Here is a 16,241-nt window from a genome sequence, read left to right on the forward strand (position 1 = left end):
TGCTGTATTACTGCTGATTGAGGAATCATGATTCACAGTTGATGCCATTTCTCTTATGGAAATCGCTTGTGCTTTCTTTGGTAATTGGAATAGAGAGCCCTGACGAAGTTTTCTCTGGCAAAGAATCGGGAACGAAACGCGTTGGCTGTGTGCCAGTTCTGAGAGATTTATTGAATAAAATAACTTTTAGTATGGAATAACTGACTTACGCTGCTTCATTGACTTCGGAACGAGTGCACCTTCCAATCTCTTCTTCGATTTTGGCTTTCACTTAACACCCTTGGACGGCGGGTGTGGAAAGAGTTTGCACCATCATATGAATTGGTAGTATATATGGACTGGAAGTGCTTGGCCTTGGTCTGCCGTTTGTTCTTTTCTCTTAGTACAAATAACATACTATGTAACATTTCTTGCACGGAGGGCAAATGTTGTGAACACTGGTGCTCCATGTATTAGAATAGTGAGAAAATCCTCAAATGTATTTCTTTACCAGCTGTTGCTTTTGCTGTATTTCTATTGGTTGTGAGGGTGTGAAATGTATGAAATAAATGTATGAAACTATTGTTTAAAGCCCTATAAAAGCGTGAGATTTCTTCTAGTTGGGAGCCCATCTTTCTCCTTTCTCCTGGATTTCTAGCAGAATTTTACTGAGTTCCTCTTTGTATGCCTTATGATTTGTTCGCTTATTGTACTAATTGATTTATGACTGCTCTTATGAATTTCAGTAATTGATATTCCTCGAGTGAAACCTTTTAACGTTAGTTCTTGTCTGTCGTTCTTAAACCATAAATGTTTTTATCTTAATACTTAGGGGCATATTTATGAAATCGTGACGCAGCGCAGCAAGTCATCGAGATGCGCTGGCCAGCATCACTGGCAAAGGGCATGAATGCACCGTATTTGTCCAATACTGCACATTCCTGTTCTTTCCCCTTGAGCTGGTGCTATTTTGGCAGCCTAGGGTCAACGCAGGCATGGTGCCTGGGTTGTAGGCAGGATTGTTTTTGTACAGGAAGGGACAAAATCAATCCTAAGAGGCGCTTTCCTCTTTCTATGGAAGAGCAAAAACAAGGAGAAATAAAGATATTGCCCCTCGTTACGCCTCACCTGGGGAGGCATATTTTTTTGGGCACATTCTCAGGTTTTCTACGTTTGGTGAATCTGGGAATGCATCAAAAACCATGGGGTCGATTCACAGAACTAACTTCAGACAAAATCCTAAACTTACTACTTTTGGTATTCACAGAAGTTAGGATTTTGTCTTAAGTTTGTCTTAAGACAAACTTAAGACAGATTTAAGACAAAATCCTAACTTAAGTCTGTCTTAAGTCTGTCTTAAGTTTGTCTTAAGTCTGTCTTAAGTTTGTCTTAAGTCTGTCTTAAGTTTGTCTTAAGTTTGTCTTAAGACAAATTTAAGACAAAATCCTAACTTCTGTGAATACCAAAAGTAGGAAGTTTAGGATTTTGTCTTAAATTAGTTCTGTGAATCGGGCCCCATGGGAGCATCGTGGGAACACCCACACAACGCACAGGGGTGCCCTACCTTGTGCAGAGTAAAGCATCGCAGCAATTTGAGCTCCGTTGCAATACCTCATATTTTTAAAGCCATTCAAAGCCACGCAAAGTGGCTTTGCGTGACTTCCAAAATATGACTTTAAGTTCACGTCGCTCTTGCACCACCTTGCTTGGTGCAAGAGCGATGGAAACCGGGTCCTAAATAAGGCCCACAATGTGTAAGGCTTAATTAACAAGAGAGACGGACTCAGGGGGAAGCACTAAAGTCCAACGCAGGCTACACCACTTCCGCTCCAAGCCACTGGTGCGCAGAAGAGGGCACATGGCATTTCAGTCCGGGTGCCCACAGGACTGCAGTGCAGATATAATAGAGATGCCAACTGGCCCTACTACATCATGTAGAGACCCCTTCGCCAGTCCTGGATTTTAGGCAACAGCACTCTGTATGCTGTGACATGTATGCCCACGGTTTTAACCGCATTAGAGAAACTACAAGCCCCAGAATCCAACGGTCTGGTGACTAAGATACAGGACTAGCTGAAGGCAAACCGCGTGGAGTGAAACCATTGTCAACTATGCTGATTTCTCAGGGTTTGGTAGGCGTGCACCAGCAGAGGAAGACCAGTTCTATTTACAAGAATGTCGAAAAATATCGACATTTTTAAATAAATATAAAAATTGCACCTACAAAGTGAGTGTGGGCTAATTTTACGCGCCCATTGAGGAGTACTGCCGCCGGAGTTGTTGCTGGAGAAACGAGGTTTAAAAAGTTGAGAAGTGTCATCCTTTGTTATATAATAATAGGGAGTTTGTAAGTATGCGTTGTCCCCTCTCGCTTGTTGCATTTCTTCCTCGGCCCGTACTGTCCTTGCTCGAAGGGCCGTATTTGCAGTGGAACAATGTCCCATTCCCCGAGAGCTGGCCAGGCTCCAGCAGCTGGCAGGACTCAGCAGCACAAAGGGCAGGAGCAGCCTCAAGCAGGGGGCTGAGGGGCTGGGCACCCCACATCCATGCGAGGGGTGCTGGCATGCGCGCCATCTCTTTCTCTCCCGGACCCCTGCGAGGAATATCCCCAGCCATGCCTATTCCCCCCTCAGAGCCCCTGATGCCTCTGTGACGGGAGGTCGGAAGCCCATTCTCTTGGTATCTCCCAGCACGCTCCTCCCGCCCACTGGCAGACTTGGTACAACCCTTTGTGGGCTGCTGTTACCCAGGAGCTCGCGCTCAGTGGTGCTTCAGCCCGTGCAGCCGCCGCCGCTGCTGCTGGAAGTTACCAAGGCGCAGAGAGGGGAGCCCAGCCTGGCAGGGACCCAGGGGGGATGAGCACCCTCTGCTTGCCCGCCGCCAGGACCCGGGCTCCCTAGATGGGTACGAGCCGCATGGAGAAGATGAGGAGGAACAAGGTGATGGTGCTGGCCACATGTCTCGGCTCCTTCATACTGGTGATCTTCTACTTCCAGAGCCATCTGAACCCAGGTAAGTTGCTGCCACGCATCTGTTCGCCCGGGGCATTCCAGTCAATGATACCGCAGGGCACTAGCTCCTGGCATGGGCATGGGAGAGCCGTACCGCCAGTACCTCTCCACGCCTTGGCACGGGCAAGGGGCAGCACATACTCCACCACCCCTACTTGGCATGGGTAAAGGGCTCGAGCACTGTGTGCACGTAGGCACAGACGAGGAACAGTCTAACGTATCTATATGCCTGGCACGTGCAAGGGGCAGCAGCAGTAGTGGGCACCCCTGCCACGTGTGAAGGGCAGCGGCACTTCTGAGCGTGCCTTGCATGGGTAAGAGACGGCACTCACTCTGGGTTTCCCAGCGGGCAGGAGTTAGTAAGGGCAGTGCTTTAAACGAGCAGCTACTGTCCGGTACTGAGTACCTGCACTTCTTTAATTAGGAAGGAAGAGTGGCGGCACTTCTCAGGAGCATACAGGTACTCTGAATAGTGAGTGCCCGCACTTCTACATTTCCATTTAAAGCACTAAGGGACACCAACACATATGGACGTCCATAGCCCAGGCACAAGGCAGCGGGTTTCTGGGCTCTCCTGCTGTGTAAGTGTCAGCAGCATGTCCGGGCACCGCGGCCGAGCGCGGGAACAAACTACTCCCAGGTATTTGGAGAAGGATGGACGGACAGCAGCACTTTGGTAGGCAAGCCTAGCACTGGTTTATAAACCAGCACCCCTGGCGTTGGTCATGAAAGGCAGCATCCATGGGTACCCTGGCAGGGGGCTACGGGGTGTCTGCGCATCACTTCTAGACAGCCTTGACACGTGTGAGGGATAGCAGCACCTCTGTGGACACCCCCTGGCATGGGCATGAGCAGCAGGCAGCACAGTGTGCTGTATTGTAACATTTGTATAGCGCCTACCACTCCTATGTGAGGTGCTCAAGCACTTACCCGCACTGATAGAAAGCTTCATCGTGTACGGTGTGTAGTTGGAGCGGTGGTGTTTTTGTTTTGAGCCTATGTGGGAAGTGTTTTCACGTTCTGCAGCTGGATAGCCCCGGCATTGGAAACGTGTAGCCATTTCTTAGGACATGGCTGGCATAAGGAGGGGCATCAGGGCAGCATTGCCTCTACTGGCACCCCTTGGGAGAGCAAGGGCAGAACACATCTGACCAGCCCTGACATTGGCAAGCTGGTGATTGTTTAAACATGACTGGCAGAGGGACGGGCACCCCTGGGTGAGGAAGGACAGTGGTGCCTCTGGAACCCTGGTACTGGTAAGAGGCACAGGCATCTCTGGACACCTCTGGCATGGGTAAGGGGCAGTAGCTTCGGAATGGGCAAGGGGCATCAGGCTGCCTGGCTTGCCAGGAGTGGGTACGGTGCAGCGGCACCTCTGGCACCAGAGGGAAGGGGGGGTTACGAAGGAAAGGCAGCCCTGGCCCGCTTAAGGGAGCGCCCTGCCGGACACTGTTATACAATGGGCCTTTTGGGGGGGGGCTCCATTGACAAGCCAGCCCACACTGCTCGATTCTGACTGTGTAAATAATATATATATAGATGCTCTGAAAATGAGTTTTCTGCATACATAATGTACATCATTGGGTTAAAGAAGTTTTCTACTTAATGCCCTAGCGCGAGTAGCAATGCCCCCACGCCCCGACTCCAGTGATCTTTCCCTCCACCGCCTTGGCTTTTAAGTTTACTATAATCAAAAAACAATCCACACTTTTCTTTGGATAAAACTCTTCGATTAATTTTTTGTAGTGAAACATGGAATTTGGACTGGTAGAAAAACTGAAACTGTGGCTCTCCGAAGATTTAAAGTGCTGTGTAAGGAATACAAATTCAGGGAATCCTCTCACCGTCCTTGTGGGTTGGGGGGAGTGCTACAGACACTGTTAGTCAGTAAAATGTCTCCATTGGCCCACCCCCATTGCATTCCAGCGAAGGGGCAAGCGATAAATGCGTTTCCATTGTTGACTTGCGCAGCAGAATAAATCACACGGCGGCCGCCGCCTCCCCACGCGGGGCCGTTTGTTTCTGTTTGGCTGAGTCCAGAGGTTAATGTCTCGGAGGCTGCCCGGTTTCTGGTCACTAAACTGTGTCCGCCTGACAGCGTCTCTCTTTACTTTTGTTTGAATGATTTAAAAAAGTTAGGTTTTGAAAAAATGCGTTTCAGGGGGTAAAGGAATGGCGTTGGTGCAGCTGTCTTGCGCCCTGCCCTGGAAGAGTCGACCTACGCGCTCTTGTAAAGGGCACCCAGCCGTTAAGCTATTTAGCGCAGAACCAACGTTTTTAATCTTCATGGTTCCTTTGCGTCACATGGTGTGATCTTAGGCAAATCACTTCACCTCACTCCGGTTCTTTACATTTCTAGTTATGAGTTGACAACGCAGCTGTCAGCTAGACATAGTGTTGCAAATTCTTTAGATTATATATAGAGAGTGGACTTTAGCTCCGGCCAGATGAGTATTTCTCTCCCACTTCATGCTATTGGAAGTTTGACGTTTCTTTCCCCTTTCTATGGAGTGCTTGCATTGCAGTGCATGAAAGCTGAATAGCTATTTCATATCTCAAAAGTACACTGAAGCATGGCACATAACATTCTTTATTTCAAAGATGCCGTGTATCCAGAAAGCAACCTCCTTTTTTTTGTTTTTTCGCTGCAGCAGGATTCTTTTACTAATATTTTAGTCTGTACTGAAAATGCAAGCCAGTCCTCTGGGCTTTTCCAATGTTTGTTGGCTTTTGCTGTGCACGAAGGAGCCACTTCAGGCCAGAACACTGGGCAAGATCCTGTAAGTGTCACTGGGGTCATCGTGTGAAGAGAACAATAGTTCACTTTACCCAGTTCTACCTCACCAATAACAAGGATCCCAGAGGTTTCATTGTCTGCTTCAAGGGTGTACTCTTAGACCTATTGTGACGTCATTTTCAAGATGAGTCCTTTATGATTTACTAAAGAAAACAACACAAGTTGCACCACTTCGAGTATCCAATATAGTATGAATTAGTCCAAATCCATCAGGTTTCTTTTCAAAGCAATCTTCTTTATTTCAATTTGTCATGTACACATTAAAACATCAAAAACAGCCAAAGCAGCCGACGCGTTTCGTCCACCTCGGGACTTCTTCAGGGCTGCAACAAATTTAATAAAAATACATGAAATAAATACCACACATAGGAGTTAAGCACAGAACAAATAGAACAATACAATACACAGCCATCAAAAGGCCCAAATTTAAAACAAGGGGGTTCACATTTCCATCAATGATAAAAATGGACATTCATTTATCGATGTCAACCAACATAGATTCATTGGATCTATGGAATCTTACAAATGTGCTATTCATCTAATGACAACATATAGTCGACCTCACAATGTCACAGTGATTTATTTACAAAAACAGATAATTTTATTCACATGTGGTGATTTAATTAAAAAGGACCTTTAACAATGAACATAAGAGGATATAACAGTTTCTTTATATAATTAGTGTGTCATCATTTAAGTATTTAGTTATTTTGGGGTAACCTCACTACGCTTCATGAAGAGTGAATCGGGGGCCTGTCTTATTGCTAAATTTTAACTAATAGTTAGCCCTCATCATGTCAAGATGTAAACAAATATCTGCATGTTTTTCTGGGGTGCAGGGAAAGGAAGCAACAGAATTAAACAGCGAGAAGGGTAATATAATTGATACCCACCAAAACGAATTGCTGTGTTAATCTTAGTATTTTAAATGTGTTTCTCTGGGTCAATAATCATGTCACCGGAAGCATCATTAGGTGTCACTAAGAGAAAGCCAGAAACCGGGTCAAAGATAAAAACAAACTACTGAGTACAAGAACAACATTTCTCCAAATTAGTCAGGGAAAAAATGCGTACTCACTTTAAAATGGTGTGTGTCTTAATCTCAATTGTGTAAGTAGAATCAATTGTTCTCTAAGTAGCTAGGTCTGTTCTTGTCCTTCAGCATAGGTACTCTTTAAAATTCTATCCAACGATGTAAGTAGCAGTGTCGCTATTTTGTGATGCCTCTGGCCTTTTGGCCTCTGGCATCACAAAATAGCGACACTGCTACTTACATCGTTGGATAGAATTTTAAAGAGTACCTATGCTGAAGGACAAGAACAGACCTAGCTACTTAGAGAACAATTGATTCTACTTACACAATTGAGATTAAGACACACACCATTTTAAAGTGAGTACGCATTTTTTCCCTGACTAATTTGGAGAAATGTTGTTCTTGTACTCAGTAGTTTGTTTTTATCTTTGACCCGGTTTCTGGCTTTCTCTTAGTGACACCTAATGATGCTTCCGGTGACATGATTATTGACCCAGAGAAACACATTTAAAATACTAAGATTAACACAGCAATTCGTTTTGGTGGGTATCAATTATATTACCCTTCTCGCTGTTTAATTCTGTTGCTTCCTTTCCCTGCACCCCTGAAAAAATGCAGATATTTGTTTACATCTTGACATGATGAGGGCTAACTATTAGTTAAAATTTAGCAATAAGACAGGCCCCCGATTCACTCTTCATGAAGCGTAGTGAGGTTACCCCAAAATAACTAAATACTTAAATGATGACACACTAATTATATAAAGAAACTGTCATTTCCTCTTATGTTCATTGTTAACCCCTTCAGTGCCCGCCCCTTTCCCCGCCCAGTGCCGGCCGTTGCATTAGCGGGCGGGGTCTATGACGAGCTGGACTCGTCATGGGCACAGCGCCACCGCGGCCCATGACGAGTCCAGCTCGTCATGGGCACTGAAGGGGTTAAAGGTCCTTTTTAATTAAATCACCACATGTGAATAAAATTATCTGTTTTTGTAAATAAATCACTGTGACATTGTGAGGTCGACTATATGTTGTCATTAGATGAATAGCACATTTGTAAGATTCCATAGATCCAATGAATCTTTGTTGGTTGACATCGATAAATGAATGTCCATTTTTATCATTGATGGAAATGTGAACCCCCTTGTTTTAAATTTGGGCCTTTTGATGGCTGTGTATTGTATTGTTCTATTTGTTCTGTGCTTAACTCCTATGTGTGGTATTTATTTCATGTATTTTTATTAAATTTGTTGCAGCCCTGAAGAAGTCCCGAGGTGGACGAAACGCGTCGGCTGCTTTGGCTGTTTTTGATGTTTTAATGTGTACATGACAAATTGAAATAAAGAAGATTGCTTTGAAAAGAAACCTGATGGATTTGGACTAATTCATACTATATTGGATACTCGGAGTGGTGCAACTTGTGTTGTTTTCTTTACCTTCATTCCAGAATTTGGAATAGCACAGTTTTAGCGGGTGCTTTTCGAGTTTGCACACTCACGGTGAATAAGAATATCACCACTGGATAGGATGGGATAATCCAAAATTCGGTGCTGTCCCAGAGGGATACCGCTAGCTTTGTTTTCTTTTCCTTTATGATTTACTATTAATATATCAATTTGACCTTTTGTGTTCCAATGTGGAAAGATTTCCCTAGACTTGCATCTCCAAGTGGATTTCAAACTTTTCACATCAGTGGATTCTTGACATAAGGGCAGTATGTAAAGCAGTGCTTCTGTTGCACTCTTCTTACATGCCTTTGTGAACTGTCGCTAAACCATCTAAAATTGCAGAGATCCTGAAATATTGATATACATTAACTACAAACAACAAGCATTGGAAAAGCCAATAGGTATCACCTATGCGAGCTACTAGATTTGTTAATGTTTTAGCTATGTTGCAAAGTATGGGGTTGTTGTGCAGCATGGATGAAAATGTGAAAAAAAAGCTCTATGAAGTGGCCAGCGCCGGTCGTGTCATACTGCATTTTCTTAATTGCTGGTGGGATGGTGAGGCAGGAGGCTTGTCGGAGGGATTGAAGAGGTGCAACACAAAGCTTGTTGATGTATCCCACAAGTTATAAAAATTAAAGTGCTAAGATGTGGCCTGTGCAGGCTGCATCATAGCGCTTAAAAAAAAATCAGCCTTGCTGCTCAGCAGCTGCGCTGAGACCTATTTGCTTTGCCAATGCTTGTTTTTCTCTGGCGGGATAGGAGGCTGGGAGGGTGGAAGCAACAATACAGGAGGGGGTGGGATTGGGAAGCAGCAACACAGGATGAGGTGAGAGGGTAGGAGGGCCAAGCTGCAATGCTGGAAGGGGCAGGAGGGTAGGAGGGTGGAATGGACAAGCAACAACATGGGATGGGGTGTGAGGGGCAAGCAATAACACAGGATGGGGCATGAGGGGACAAGCAACAATGCAGGATGGGACAAGGGTGTTTTACGGTGCGGGCAACAATGCTGAACTGAGCAGGAGGGAGCAAGCAACAATGCAGGACGGGGTAGGAGGGTGCAAGCAACAGGACATATCGGGGTGAAAGGGGACAAGCAAGAACACGGAGAGGGGTGGGAGGAGCAAAACAACCCAGAGAGGGATGGGACGGGACAAGCAAGAACACGGAGAGAGGTGGGAGGAGCACAACAACACACAGAGGGATGGGAGGGGACAAGCAAGAACACGGAGAGGGGTGGGAGGAGCAAAACAACACAGAGTGGGATGGAAGGGGACAAGCAAGAACACGGAGAGGGGTGGGAGGGGCAAAACAACACAGAGAGGGACGGGAAGGGACAAGCAACAACACAGAGCTGGGTGAGAGGGGGCAAGCAACAACACAAAGTGGAATGGGAGGGGACAAGCAAGAACACGGAGAGGTGTGGGAGGGGTAAAACAACACCGAGAGGGACGGGAGGGGACAAGCAAGAACACGGAGAGGGGTGGGAGGGACAAAACAACACAGAGGGACGGGAAGGGACAAGCAACAACACAGAGCTGGGTGAGAGGGGGCAAGCAACAACACAAAGTGGAATGGGAGGGGACAAGCAAGAACACGGAGAGGTGTGGGAGGGGTAAAACAACACCGAGAGGGACGGGAGGGGACAAGCAAGAACACGGAGAGGGGTGGGAGGGACAAAACAACACAGAGGGACGGGAAGGGACAAGCAACAACACAGAGCTGGGTGAGAGTGGGCAAGCAACAACGCAAAGTGGGATGGAAGGGGACAAGCAAGAACACAGAGAGGTGTGGAAGGGGTAAAACAACACAGAGGGATGGGAGGGGACAAGCAAGAACACGGAGAGGGGTGGAAGGGGCAAAACAACACAGAGAGGGACGGGAGGGGACAAGCAAGAACACGGAGAGGGGTGGGAGGAGCAAAACAACCCAGAGAGGGATGGGAGGGGACAAGCAAGAACACGGAGAGGGGTGGGAGGGGCAAAACAACACAGAGAGGAACAGGAAGGGACAAGCAACAACACAGAGCTGGGTGAGAGTGGGTAAGCAACAACACAAAGTGGGATGGGAGGGGCAAGCAACAACAAGGAGAGGCACAAGAGGGTTGGGGCAAGAAATAACACTGAGATGAATGAGAGCATAGAAGTGGCAAAGCAACAGCACAGAGAACAGTGGGCGGGGGAAGCAACAACAAAGAGAGTTAAAGCAACAACATGGACAGGGACAGGTGGATGTAGGCGCAAACAACAGAGAGAGAGAGAGAGAGAGAAGGGGTTAGAAGCACATGAGGGAAACAGCCTGCAAAAGCCCTTTTACGCTCTCCTCTGCAGTGCTTTGAGGCTGCTAAATGTGGCATGCTGGCCAACACATAAACATTAAATAAACAACTTACAGTTGCCCACGAATAGGTCATTCGGTTTACAGAGAGATAAAGGTGATTAGAGTTTGACATTGGAGTCGCCGATAATAATACCTTGTCCTTGTCTTTCATCTGCTGCTTCAAACCGCACGTCTAAGGAAGGGAGACCTGAGCCGGTGATGCTTGCGGGCAGCCTTCGCTCAGTGAGCCATTGGAGAGCCTTCGCTCAGTGAGCCATTGGAGAGCCTTCGCTCAGTGAGCCATTGGAGAGCCTTCGCTCAGTGAGCCATTGGAGAGCCTTCGCTCAGTGAGCCATTGGAGAGCCTTCGCTCAGTGAGCCATTGGAGAGCCTTTGCTCAGTGAGCAATTGGAAAGCCTTCGCTCAGTGAGACATTGGAGAGCCTTCGCTCACTGAGCCACCGGAGAGCCTTCGCTCACTGAGCCATCGGAGAGCCTTCGCTCACTGAGCCACCGGAGAGCCATCGCTCACTGAGCCACCGGAGAGCCATCGCTCACTGAGCCACCGGAGAGCCATCGCTCACTGAGCCACCGGAGAGCCATCGCTCACTGAGCCATCGGAGAGCCATCGCTCACTGAGCCATTGGAAAGCCTTCGCTCAGTGAGCCGTTGCAGAGCCTTCGGTCAGTGAGCCATTGGAGAGCCTTCGCTCTGTGAGACATTGGAGAGCCTTCGCTCACTGAGCTACCGGAGAGCCTTCACTCACTGAACCACCGGAGAGCCATCGCTCATTAAGTCACCGGAGAGCCATCGCTCACTGAGCCACCGGAGAGCCATCGCTCACTGAGCCACCGGAGAGCCATCGCTCACTGAGCCACCGGAGAGCCATCGCTCACTGAGCCATCGGAGAGCCATCGCTCACTGAGCCATCAGAGAGCCATCGCTCACTGAGCCATCGGAGAGCCATCGCTCACTGAGCCATCGGAGAGCCTTCGCTCACTGAGCCATCAGAGAGCCTTCGCTCACTGAGCCATCGGAGAGCCTACGCTCACTGACCCATCGGCGAGCCTTCGCTCACTGAGGCATCGGAGAGCCATCGCTCACTGAGCCATCGGAGAGCCTTCGCTCACTGAGCCATCTCATCGGATCGCCCGAGTATACAGATCCTGATTAACAAAGAAAATGTTCTGACACAGGACTGACTTACACCTGTAAGCAGGAGTAACTTGCGTCTGACTCAGTAAGACTGTGTTTGAGAAATCTCATACACGTCTGATATATTATACACCCACTCGGGACTGAGTTAAAGCTTGCAGCTGGAGCGGAAGCTGTGGGAATGAGTACCCATCACCCGAGATCTCAGAGGCGAGCAGGAAGAAGGGCAAACTGGAGAAAATACGTTTTTTAAATGAGAGAAGATCGCATTTTTACACTGCATTTAAAAATCTCGACTTTTCTTAATCTTAATCAGGCACATTGCAGACATTGCTACAAAAAAGCAAGTTCGTGCTACGAAAACAGTCATATGTGCTTTTTATAGTACATTCCTTACATATAGGATTGTCTTCAGGCAGTCGTATGTTGCACGTGTTTTGAAACGGAACGTTAGTGATAGCCCAGCCGTCATTACTTTAAGAAGAGACGTGGTGTAACTTAAAGGAGTTGTAAGTAATGCATGTTTTCAAACCCCCCCCTTAAGTGTTGAACAATAATGCCAGCTCCAGCCTCCAGGGTACATCAGCGCGGCGAGGGGTCTCCTTGGGGATCCCGCAGACCCTCTGCTGGGATCAGAAATATCCCACGTAGCCTTTACAGTGACATGAATTGAACGCGCTCTGCCCCCCCCCCCCCCCCCCACCCCCCGCCTGCTCTCTGCTCGGACTTGCAGCAGCGCTCGAGCGGAATGCCTCGCATTCCTTCTGACACTCACTCGCCTGGGACCTTCAGCAGTTTATTTTCTCCTCAGCAGCAGCTTACTGGCAGTGGACGTGGCCTCTTAGGTAGTTTTAGGATTTATGACTCCTTGCCTATAAGCTTTTTGTATGAATAACCGAAATCAAGCATCTCAGCAGCAACATGAGCGTGACCCCTAGCAGCATCCGTAGCAGGCACTAGAACCAGGGGGCAGATGGTCCATGCCAGGGAGTTTACCACAGGATGCATCTAGTATGGACCTTGGAACTAGGCATGTGCAAAATAGCAACAACACGAAATAGTTGCACACTGTTGCAAAAATGTACGTTCAATTTGGGGAAACTAAGTGGCATCTCTCACGAAAAATGGACGTGAAGGCACACCCTCAACCTCCCACCTCTGGCTCTCTGTCCACAGATGAGCGCTTTTCAAACTCCCCACGCACACATACAAAGCCTTACACAACATTGGACCATGCACGCCACCAACCGCATAAACTTCCACAAACCCAGCAGGCAGGTCTGCTCAGCCGCACTCCTACTCGCAGACACCCTCTGTCTGCATATGCAGTACCAGATCTGGGAGTCTTGCCAGTGGTGTAACGAAACTTCAGGGGGACCCCCTGCAAAGCACATGGAGGGGGCCCCCCTCCCCCGGCGGCGCGGCCCACCATCTACCACTTTGCCCTACCACCCAGCAATCTGGCATATTTTGATTTCAAACCTCCAACATTTAAATGAAATGCCTCTATATTGTCTTTCTCTAAGTTCTAATGAGAAAGTGGGAAACACTCTTAACATACAAGCTATGCCATTTGTAACCATACTGTCAAAAGCAGATTATTTAACTGAGGCAGCAGTCAGAACAATGCCAAGGAGCGGTCTTATTGTCTCAGGAACTGCAGCAATCAGAACAATGCCAAGGAAGGATCCTATTGTCTCAGGAACTGCCTATGGTTGAAGAACAAAGAACAACTATGAAGGGTCTGAAATAGAATTGACAATACCTTGAAACTTTGAAAGATCAACCCAAACCTGCAATTCCATAAAAACTCGACTGACAATATACATGAGAAGCACACAAGCTATAACTCAGTATCCTGCGAAAGTCAAGAGAAATAGACTGGTGAATTATCTGCATGCCACACACTAGCGACTGTCAAGGGTTGTGCATGATAATAACGTGAACTGAGGAAGCAATGTCAATCATAATTTCTTTGCAGTAAGCACTGCAAAACAGGCAGGCAAACAAGGCTGAGGAAGAAAACTGTTTGGATGCTTCAGAACATTGATGCAGATGTTTGTCTGTTTTAATTCATCATTTCTGTAGTGTAAACAATGCTAAACACAAGATTTAAGGTACACATATTATAGACAAGTGCAAGCAACACCATAAATAACACTGCATGTAGAATAAAAACAAACCATATCACCAAGTACCTAATGACAGTCCATACAAACTGTAGTTGGTAAAGCAAAAGAAAAAGTGCAAATACTCTCAAACTGCAAAATAAAGCAATCACCAGTCCAGCAATATACAAAAATCAAGCATGTTTTGTAAAACAATACAACTTTCTTCTTGCATCAATGTGAAAATACTTTCAAAGTGCATGGTAAAAACAAGTCCAGCAGCTTCCCTCACAAGGACTGACCTGAACCACCAGACTGGGCCTTACTTCATAACAAACAGCGGCCTCAGACCTCAGTGTGTCAACACTGGCGGTATTTACAATTTACTAAGAGTATAAACAGGCCTACTAAATTACAGATTCACCATTGCCTCCAAATGGCTCTATCGTCACGTGTGACACCGCCAGCCAGGCCTGGATTTTAAGCCAACAGCGCCTTGCATTCTGGGAGTTGTGCTGTGACCATCTAAGTAAGGGGTTAAACATTCCAGCATGCAAAGTGTTGTTGGATAAAAGCTACGAATGGACACGACATGGTGCCAATGCCACTTCGCAGCTATGTTTTATACAAGCACAAGAGGATGTTTCATTTCCTCAACACAAGCTGCAGAAGTCTGGCGTCAAATAGCAAACACGTTGTGCGGAGAACCCAGAAACGTGCTGTGTTTAGCCCCCCTGTATGGACCGGAGGTGTCATTCTCTAAGAGACCCAGTGGTAAAAGCCCACAGTTGTCTCTAATGCATGTTAGTGCCAGGCAGTGGTCGAAGTGGGGGAAAAAAGTAGGGGAACTGTGGGAGGAGAATCAGAGGGCGGGAATAACCAATGGATTGGGTCAGTGGGCGGAGTGAGAGGTGTGGCAGAAAGAGCAAAATATCCCAATGTTTAGTATTCGTTTCCCATTCCACTAACCGGTTACAGCTTATTACATTATTTAATTTAACCAATAGATACACATGTTTATTTAAGGTTAAATATGTGTTATTGACATTAAAATACATTCACAAAGTGGGATACGTTTCCAATCACAGAATGTCCCAAATATCCTTAGAAGTGGAATCGCAAGCCATTTGTCTCCCAGCCATGGAGTTTCTGTCATCAGCACATCTCCCTTTTTCCACAAGAGCAGTTCAAACATGAATGGCAAAATATCCTAGTTTGCAAATGTTTTCCACATAACTATGGCTTTGCCATATTTGCCACATAATACATCATCTGCTGCATAATCTGACGATTTTAACTCATACATTGTTTACAGCTCAAACACATCAAAAGTTACTAAAAAATGTGACTTGTGCTGCTGTGAAGTGGAGGGCCCTTTGCAAAGGTTGACTGGTCACCTTTCTCATTGCTGCAGTTGTATGTTCCACTAGTACTAAAATGGAAAAATCTTTGCAGAGACTGTTAGCATGTGCAAAAATTTCAAAATAATAAAGTAACAGAAAATTGACAGCACCACTAATACCAGTGCAGGGTGTCAGAGCACTTTACATCACACATATTACACAGAGACAATCATTCATATGTGTGTAAATCACTGTGTAGGAAATGTTACATAAAACAAAGGACTACAAGGTGTAGGAGTCACATGACAACCATACTAGTCGCATCATAGTTTAATAGTGATTGTTCTGCAGAAACACAAACTCAGAATTAAAAACATAATACCATGGTTGGGGGTTCTCTTTAATAATCAGAATTGATTTCTACTCAAATGAACCCTTTTTTGCAACATTAGGATAATCGAGGACTGGGGAAAAAAACATAACGCTCTAACTTATACCTTGGAGTTTGCATGCAGCTCTTACATGACAGTTAATAGCTCACTGTTCTAGGTTAGCATTTTAACTTATTAACTGCAAGTAACAATAGGGTCTCTCTGACAAAAGCAGTAACCCACTGACCTATTCACATTATGTGCACTTTGTGATCTGCATGGCACATGTTCTTAGCAGCATGCACATTACACCTCTGCCATTCCTTTTCATGAGTCAAACCTTCCACTAGACAAAACACCATCTCTCTCTACTAAGCACATTAATCACTGGAGTTATCAAAACATTTTAATTGTTGCCCAAAAATGTTGGAGGTCAGGAAGGAGGCAGCAAGTACTTTAAAAACCATATTATACTTACAAACACGATGCCCCCACCTGAAGTTAGCGCCCGGTGCGGTCGCACTGACTTAGAGCCACCCTGCTCAAGGGTCCTGTGACCTCAGTGACAGAGTCACCGCCACTCTATGGTGTGCTGCTTCATAGGTCTCTCCCCAAGACCGGAGGTGAACTTCATGGATAGTGGTGGACAGGCCTTCAAGGTTAATCCACACTTGCCACCG

The 16,241-nt window shown here is 46.5% G+C and overlaps 1 protein-coding gene across 1 annotated transcript in view; it reads left to right on the plus strand.

Moving 5' to 3' along the window:
- Positions 1-2,723: 2,723 nt before the first annotated feature.
- The window catches only part of LOC146797411 (carbohydrate sulfotransferase 11-like), a 208,568-nt gene continuing 195,050 nt past the window's right edge, over positions 2,724-16,241 (plus strand). The window contains exon 1 of the mRNA XM_085624420.1: positions 2,724-2,991. Within this exon, the coding sequence (XP_085480546.1) occupies positions 2,880-2,991 (112 nt within the window). The 5' untranslated portion in view covers positions 2,724-2,879. The remainder of the gene's footprint in view (positions 2,992-16,241) is intronic.

Source organism: Triturus cristatus, chromosome 9, assembly GCF_964204655.1.
Source record: "Triturus cristatus chromosome 9, aTriCri1.1, whole genome shotgun sequence".
Lineage (NCBI taxonomy): Eukaryota > Metazoa > Chordata > Amphibia > Caudata > Salamandridae > Triturus > Triturus cristatus.